This window comes from Palaemon carinicauda, chromosome 24 (genome assembly GCF_036898095.1).
Source record: "Palaemon carinicauda isolate YSFRI2023 chromosome 24, ASM3689809v2, whole genome shotgun sequence".
NCBI classification, from domain to species: Eukaryota; Metazoa; Arthropoda; class Malacostraca; order Decapoda; family Palaemonidae; genus Palaemon; species Palaemon carinicauda.
In genome coordinates, this window is record NC_090748.1 from 86,384,327 (window position 1) to 86,394,074 (window position 9,748).

General features: G+C 32.2%; 1 protein-coding gene across 1 annotated transcript in view; it reads left to right on the forward strand.

The window, feature by feature from the left end:
• LOC137618467 (kielin/chordin-like protein) overlaps nt 1-9,079 on the forward strand; it is a 147,135-nt gene extending 138,056 nt beyond the window's left edge. Inside the window, exons 5-7 of the mRNA XM_068348629.1 lie at nt 2,878-3,060; nt 3,685-3,730; nt 8,923-9,079. Coding sequence (XP_068204730.1) covers nt 2,878-3,060; nt 3,685-3,730; nt 8,923-9,079 — 386 coding nt within the window. The remainder of the gene's footprint in view (nt 1-2,877; nt 3,061-3,684; nt 3,731-8,922) is intronic.
• Nucleotides 9,080-9,748: the final 669 nt, after the last annotated feature.

Sequence of the window (9,748 nt, forward strand, 5' to 3'; positions counted from 1 at the left end):
GTCAAAAATGTGTTTTCCACAATTGTTTGTACTATATGAATCTCTAAAACTTGTAGTTCTTAGTTCTTCATCTTTTTACATCGACATAATGTTTATTATCACAAATAAATATTTTCCCCGCCTAACACAATAAGGATTAGTAAACAAACAAAAGTGATTGGTATCAAACCACCATATATTGTTTACATACGTTTTCTACATCTACATTTCCACGCCCCGTGTAAACAAGTACACTCCTGCTTTAAGTACCAAATTTTTCTTATGTTGCATAAATATTTACAGTTTCACCACCTCCTTTAATTGTGAATTATACATAATTATATATATATATATATATATATATATATATATATATATACATACATATAAATACGCTGTAAAATATATATATGCATACAGTTTACCCTTTTTCATATATGCATAGATATACATACAGTTGACCCTCAGTATTCGCAAGAAAGGTTTCCTTATACCTTAGAAATGACTGCGTGATAGTGATCCTCTCATAAATACAACAGAATTATATAAATTATATCATACAATTTTTGTACATATATTACCCGTTAAGCCTTTGGTCATTCGATAAACTTAATCCAATACAAGAATAGCAAAGGTCATTATAAGAACACTAATAATTATACTTTGCTAAAATTAAATTCTAATACTGAATACCTACGATGAAGACTATCATTGTAACCCCAGCATAAATTCATTTATCAAATCATACAGTATTCAATTACTGAAGGCCAATTATGTATGAATGTCAATATATTCAAAAGAACTTGTTCGACATACACTAAATCAAAACAGCAATACAAACACATGGCTATCAATTACAATACTGTCCAAGACAAAACAAAGCCATCACATACAAAATCTCTTACATACTTTAAGAACAATGAATTTCTTATTTCTCCCAAGACAGGTCTTCACATTTAAAAGCAAGACATAACTACTAAAATACCATCAAAATTTATCATGGAAAAAAAAATTCTTCTTTTATGTCTCTTAATTCTAAATTTTGAGAACATATAAACATGAACAACAAAGCTCAATTAAATACAAAAAAAAAAATCTTTTGTTAGTGTCTGACAAATCTTTGAAACAGGTCTAAGAATATTTTCTAAAACCCAAGGATTTTAACTCTTCACCAATGGGTACATAAAGTGTCCTTTATCCTTGAATCTTTGCATATGAAATCTTGCCAGAGTCCTACAACAGACTTATAATACATATTCTCTCTGTAGCCTAGTAGATTTCTTGAATAGTATCCGATCTCAAATTTCTTTAGTAAGTTTACACCATTACTTCTGGGTAAAAAGACTATTTCCCACTTCCCTGAGAAATTCATTGATACTTTTTTCCTAAGTCAGGTACCTTTCCTTCTGTACATGAAAAGAGCCCTTGAACAAAGTATCCTTTCTCAGTTATGTATTAACGTTCCTGGGTAGTTTCTTGGCCTTCTGTCCTCGAAATAGTACATGAAGTATAACCTTGAATACGGTATGGTCTCTATATTTATAAAAAAAATTCTACCCTTAGCCACTGAACATACTTTCGTTAATGTACCACTCAATCTAAATTTTTCTTTTAGTTTCTGATGATCTCTAATTAAAAATCATTTGACAATACTAGTTTTCAAAATGGTTCTTGTCCTTGCATCAATTGAACAAGCATAGGGTCATCAGTCCTTGAGTAAGGTCTAGCCTTTATGGCTCATCGTTTAGTCTTGTAAAGGGTGTCATCCACAACTTCACAAAGGTTCTTGTCTTTGTGTTCTTGAGTAGAATTTGATAGGTTCTAGGTTCTTATCGTAGTCTTTCTTACACTATTATTCTGACGATTGTGAAGGTAGCCATCTCAAAATCCTTAAACAGAATTCTCTTCAAAACATGGTTCATTTTCTTAAACGAAGAGTACCCTTACCTTGCATTCAAAGTTATTTCTAAGCACGCAAAAAAACTCTTTGTCAGATGTTCTTTTCCTTGCTCCTTTGGTATTTTATCAGTCTCAATGTTTCAGTGCCTATAATTCTATAAAAGGTCGAAGAACTCTTTCCAGAGAATATTTCATTCAATATTATTTTTTCTTTGAAGAACACAAATTTCCCTTAAACCTGCAACACTTCCTAAAAAATAAATTTTCTAATCAAACGCGTTTAAACATTATTAATCCAGCCTCACCTAATACAAAATCACTCACCATAAATGCCTCTGAGATTGCCACCGCCAGTAACCCAGTACAATCAATATCTTTCTTCAAAGATAATCTTCTCTTTCAATAAATGAAAATAACACCAGTTCTCCACATCAGCCTTTAAAATAACATTTCTGAGATTCTCTTTTCTTCAGGTCTAAAAGGATGTTACCATTAAGGCTAAATAAACAATAAATCTGTATAATATTAGAACAAGCAGTCTCAGCAACTTGTTTCAAAATTAATAATTATCCAAAATTCCACACGTCCCATTTAATCATACTGTGTACATATATAATATAAAACAATATGAAAAAACTTTAATTGGCATAATGAAAGGGATTTATGTTTAGAGCAGTCTTCCAATAAGATGGAAATGAGTTACAAAGAAATTTTAAAATACAGTAAAATTCCTAGCTTGAAAAGCAACACCTAATACTGTATATAAGTGCAAAAAACAAAATTTCAGCAAGTCCTTTTTAAAAAAAAATCCATATAAATAGTCTAACAAAACACTTACATTCCCCATCCACATCTGAAAAACACGAGTTGCAAGACTGCAAGAAATAGAATGATATAAAAAACTGAAGCATGGCTTTCAGACTAAACATAGCATGTCTGTGTGTTTCTCCCACTCTTGCATTCTGTTGGCTAACATGACTATGGCGACGACATCACCAGGCTGTGTGACAGAAGGAGCAATCTTTGCCGAGGGCTCGGCTATGGTGTCCCCTGACGAATGCTCTTACTGCTTCTGTATTCGGGGAAAACAACGATGCGTTGCACCCAAGTGCTTGTTGCCCGTCGAAGGGTGCCGGCCGAGATATCGTTCATTCTCTTGCTGCCCATCATACTACGACTGTTGTAAGTACTGCAGCCATGGCAGCTTGTGTTGAATGTTTTCTACTTCTTGTAGCTAAGACGCAAGGTCAATCTAGTGAAGAGAAACCATTGCCCTTTCTTTCCAGAGGTTTCAAAACTTTAATTTTTGGATAAAGATGGCAACTCTTCCAGTTGTGGGGCATGACCTGTGTCTTGGCAAGATAAAAAAACAATTAAACTATTTGGCGCTGCTCTCGAACTTTCGCTTTGGATGGCTTTATACGTGATTTTTTTCGCACTTTTGAAATTATACGTGATTTTTTTCGCACTTTTAAAATTAAGATCATAAAATTAAGATCATAAAATTAAGAAGACAAAAAACTTCAGACACGGGTATTTAAATATTCCAAGATTTCTTGTGAATCAGGAAACAGAAGGTAAGTTTTGTCTACAAAAATGTAATTTAACATGATATTAATTAAAGTCAAATCTTGGGCTATTTTTCTATATTCCCAAAAATATGACTTAATAATCTAGGGTTACAAATGCGAATATGACTTAAAATTCACTCATAATTTTTCAAGGTCATTAACTCGAATAAAATCATGGGGAAAAAAGTTAACAAAATAATTATAAGAAAAAATAAAAATTCTGTTTTAATTCCAGGTTCTACAGTATATGACATATGTTTTGTAATGAAGTATAAGTTTAAGTAATATAAGTTATTTCCTCATCTTTCAGAAGCTCAGTAATATATTTCAAGATTCGTCTTTATCTTATAAAAGTGCATTCAAAAGCATCTTATATTCTTATATTTAAAAACTATATGTATATATATACATAAATACATATATATATATATATATATATATATATATATATATATATATATATATATATATATATATATATATATATATAACACATACACACACATAACCACCATCTCAACAATTTCAAAACGTTGGTTACATGAAAGCTATAAGCAAAGTCTTGTATAATGCTGTTAGTGAGTCACTGAATTATAACACCAATTCATAAATCCACTTCTGCAGCTAGGTGATGGTCATAAGAAAATTCAGTGAGACCCTAACAGCCCATGACCAATAATTTTCCAAACACCACCATTAAGAAAGTGACCAAAGGATTATGGGCCAATGCTCAAGTAACCATGCAAGTGGTAAGAACGGAAATAACAACAATGAAGGAAAGTTAGCCTATACTACAAGATTCAAATGATAACAACAACTAACAAAGGGGTGACAGCATTATAAAATCCATCTTAATAGCCAACATACATACTGCTGGTAGTAAAAAAATATATAAATATAATCACATACAGTACTACCAATAAGAAACAGACGTTGCGACCCCTGCTCCTACTTAAGAATAATGCATCCATCAAGCAGATGGGCTAATAATGTACATATAATCTAGACCTGTTAACAATGATGGTCCCACATTCGTTTCCCAATTCATAAAAAAATATGTGGTCTCTCTCCTCCAGCATTTACTTTATAATAAATTAACTTCAGTACTTCCATACAGAGTAATCATGCCGTTTCAGTACTAACTCCGATGAGATCATACCTAGTCAAGAGAAACAGCATTACTCTGTTGTTGTTATTATTATTATTATTATTATTATTATTATTATTATTATTATTGCTAAGTTACAACCCTAGTTGCAAAAGCAAGATGCTATAAGCCCAAGGGCTCCAGCAGGGAAAATAGCCCAGCAAGGAAGGGAAAAAAGGAAATAAATAAACTACAAGAATTTAAATGGGGAATCAATGTGGTTGTAAAGTCTTGATTTTATTAGGGACCAAGTAAGCCTTACAATTTAAGCTGTGTTGAACTAGCGATAAAAGTTCTGAGGAAATGACAACGAACCCGTTCTAGGGGAGATACTGTATACTTAACTGTAAAGAAGAGGGAGCTGGTGGAATCAGTCATGAGATCCAGTAGTTTTACGAAGGATATTCCTTGTTTCAAAATGAATCTCAATATTTTCCATTTATCGAACCTTTCACACAATGTCAATGTTTCCATTCATCAGAACTTACTAATTAATTTCAGAATTTAAAAATATTTTTCATCTTTAATCATTAGCATTATATTATTCATACTGAAGTGCACACACACACACACACACACACACACACACACACATATATATATATATATATATATATATATACATATATATATATATATCTGTATATATATATATATATATATATATATATATATATATCTGTATATATATATATATGTATATATATATATCTGTATATATATATATATATATATATATATATATATATGTGTGTGTGTGTGTGTGTGTGCATATGTATATATATACCGTATATAGTCAGCGACGGCTTATACAATGAGTAATATACATTTTGAAAGATTAGATCTAGAGAGCATCAACTTCTAAAAATATTGGGATTAATGAAACGATTTTAGAAGCTGGCACTCTTTATCATATAGAATCTTTCGACTGCATGGTGCCAAGTTCAAACCCTAATCAGCCCTGAAAGAGTGAACTGAAATCCATGCCTGAGATTCTCATGACATAGAAATAGGTCAATAGAATAACGACGATTTCCAACACCAATCTCGGACTAATGCTCAAATGGGTACCAGCATCCACTAAGGTCAAGATAAAGGTCACAGGATTAGGAGCTTCACCCCTACAGATTTGCCAAGAAATCAGGAGTCTATAATTTCCAGGAACCGTCTGTCGGAGAATTAAATCGCATGGATGGCCAAAAATGATTATATATATATATATATATATATATATATATATATATATATATATATATATATATATATATATATATATACATATATATATATATATATATATATATATATATATATATATATATATATATATACGTATATATATATATATATATATATATATATATGAACATATATCACAAGCACACGTGATTTTAATTAATGTAAATATCACCCACGAATGGCATTTAATACCGAATTCTATCTTGGGAATATATATCCACTTGGAATTCATTTTATGGTAACAGCTTCTGACCATAAAATGAATTCCAAGTGGATATATATTCCCAAGATAGAATTCGGTATTAAATGCCATTCGTGGGTGATATTTACACACACACACACACACACACACACACACATATATATATATATATATATATATATATATATATATATATATATATATATATACATATGCTTTTCATCATTCGCCATATTCCCTTCAGGAGAGGGTGGTACCAGCAAGTCTTCAGGGGCGAGTTCCTTTTCCATACGAGGGTAAAAGCTATATACAACATTAGAAAAATAAACACTACCCTCATTTCATAATGATGAATAGCTTTCCGGTAAATAACAACTACAGTCCACGGACAATAAACTTCAGGTTTAAACTATACCGTGTAGACTATCTATGCCATTGCCAGCTTACCGCAGCTGTGCCTATGAATCCTAAGCAAAGATTAATTTTAAAGAAATACATCCGAAAAATATCCAACAGAATAGTAAAAACGGCCAAAAAATTCTTTAATTGAAAATAAGAACCAATAGTGAAAAAAGTCTCACTAAACGCCAATTACTACCTTCCCTGAACCAATTCAAAGTCCCTCTCGAATATCAGACAAGGAAAGGGACGAAGGAAATCGGATATCTTTTCCCATTCACAAGTTTAATTAAGTCATCGATCCAGAAAGTGGCGTAAGGGTGATTCTTAAAAATATAATTGAGACAAAATTAGGATATAAAGTTGAGTTTTGGTAAGTGAAGGAAACTAAAGTAATTGAAAACTAGATATGACTTTGTCTCTTATTGATGGCTTCTTTCATCCCAATCGAGGCTATTCTTGGAAAGCCAACGATTCTTTCAAGGAAATATGTGGAACTTCCCGACCTATACTGCGTGAGTAGGCTCATCTAATAAATGTCAGTTTTTTTCTATTTAATAAATTGACTGATCATTACGTAAGATGTGGATTTCAATCGTTCATTTAAGATTCTTTTATGTTTTTATTCGTTGCAAAGGTCGAGATAGATTAATGTTCCCTATTCCGACTATTTAATTCCCGTATAAGAATTTGAGTTAAAAATGCTGACTACACACAATCGAGACAAACGCAAAAGTAAAAATGAAATAAAAAAACGAAAATAGTCTCAAGATCCCAAAAAAAATTTGCATTAAGGGAAAACTACTCTACAGTAGTTGTTGTTTCACCCAAAATATATTTTACAATCGACCCAGTCCTAAAATAGGATTCAGTGGAAGGGAATGAGCGTAGGACTATTATTATTATCATTATTATTATTATTGTTATTATTATTATTAGTTGAAAATCTGAATTCTATAAACCAAAAGCTCCAACAGGGAAAATAGCCTAGTGAGGAAAGGAAATAAGGAAACAGATAGAATAGTGTGCCTAAGTGTACCCTCAGGCAAGAGAACTTTAACCCACGACAGTGGAAGACCATGGTACAGAGGCTATGACACTATCCAAGACTATAGAACAATAGTTTGATTTTGGAGTATCCTTCTCCTAGAAGAGCTGCTTTACCTTAGATAAGTCTCTTCTACCCTTACCAAGTGGAAAGTAGCCACTGAAAAATTACACTGCGATAGTTAACCCCTTGAGTAGAGAAGGATTGTTTGGCTATCTTATGTTGTCAGGTGTATGAAGAAAGCGAAGAATGTGTGTATGTGTAGGGAAAGGGAACATTTAGCTGTAACCAGAGAGAGGGATCCAATATATTACTATTTGTCCAGTCATGGTGCCTTGGCTAAACTACTACTGTTAACCGTTACTGAAGCGTGCAAGAACAGTGGTCTGGTGCAGGCGGCGTGGGGTCACAGTGGGTCCCGAGAACCAGTGTGTTCATCCTTTAATCTGCTGAACCATTCATTGTATTGAATTTAAGACCTACCGCTGGGAGCAAAGGAGCCATTAAGTCCCATGGTAAATCCGGCTGTTGTACGGTACCATAAAGTAAAATTTAGTGGCTGTGCAACAATAAGTTAAGAAGGATGAAAAACGGATGCTGTGTGGAATAATAAAAAGTTTTACAGTAGATGGAGGTAGAAGATTCCTGATTTTACCTCCCCTTATTTTCTTATTTCATTAGTTACCAAATGAGAAAAATTAAGCATCGGAGCTTTTGTATGAGGGAATAAAGCTATATATTCAACTTAGAAAATAAATGAAAGAACGATAATTGATAGATTTTAACACCATTTACAATAACATCTGGAAATGTTCAGATAAAAAACACTCAAGAATTCTTTACGAAGTTTCTTTTTTTTTTTTTTAATAAATCTGTTGGTTTATTGCATAAAAATCCTGATACATTTGAGCACTATTTTCGAGTAATGTTACCAGATATTTTCATTTTTTCATATGGCGTTATCTAACAAATTACTTTCTCGAGATGTCCCATGTGATTATTCTTTTTACTGAAGCACTGAACTGATAGCAATGACTTGTGCATGTGTCATTTTTAAAAGACAATGCTTTCAGTGTAGCATAACTTACAGATAGTATAAAATTAGATAAATTATAAATTCAACAAAAACACCATTACATTCTCATGGTATAATTTGAAAAAAAAACACACACACACACACACACATATATATATATATATATATATATATATATATATATATTCTGTATATATATATATATATATATATATATATATATATATATATGAATGTATACATATATATATATATATATACATATATATATATATATATATATATATATATATATATATATATATATATATATATATATAAATATACATCAATAAATCAACACCAACAAACTTAAGAATGAAATATAAGAGACAACAATCATAAAAACAACAATAACAACAGCAACGCCAATGCTAAATCAACAAGCCCAACCCCAAACAAGCCACAGCCCGCGGAACCAACTGTAGACGACCACCTCTTAATCTTGAGAGAAAAACCTGAGGATATGAGTTTATACGACGCACGTCCGAACCGAATGCCAGCCACGTTCACACGCTGATTCTTTTTGTCATCTTTTAATCAAGTTTTCCTTCACCTTTTCAGAATTACTTTCAGTATTGTTCTTCCTCGTTCATGGAGAATACAACTGCCTTAAGGGCTTCAATGGAAGTCTCTCTCTCTCTCTCTCTCTCTCTCTCTCTCTCTCTCTCTCTCTCTCTCTCTCTCTCTCTCTCTCTCAGTAAACTGTGAGCAATATAAAAATGCCCATATACACATTTCAAAATAAAAACTCTCTCTCTCTCTCTCTCTCTCTCTCTCTCTCTCTCTCTCTCTCTCTCTCTCTCTCTCTCTCTCTCTCTCTCTTAGTAAACCGTGAGCAATATAAAAATACTCAAATACACATATTTCAAAATAAAAATAAAAACTTAAACAAAAAGACGAAATACACAAAGAAAACTCATAAAAAATTCTAGACGTACTGCTAGGATCGAGGGAAAAAAAACTTTTAAAGGGTCGATAAAACTTGGCGAACTTCAGATTACCCCGAACTTCCTCAAAAATGAAAGCCCTCGCAGGATTTCTTGAGATAAACCATCCTCCTCCCACCCCGGGGCAAGGGCCGAAGACAGGCAGAGATACGAAGTTTTCAAAATGACTTCTGCATAAATTTAAACGCAGAGAAGATATTTATGTGCGTATGCTAAATCTTTTATACATAAACCTTTAA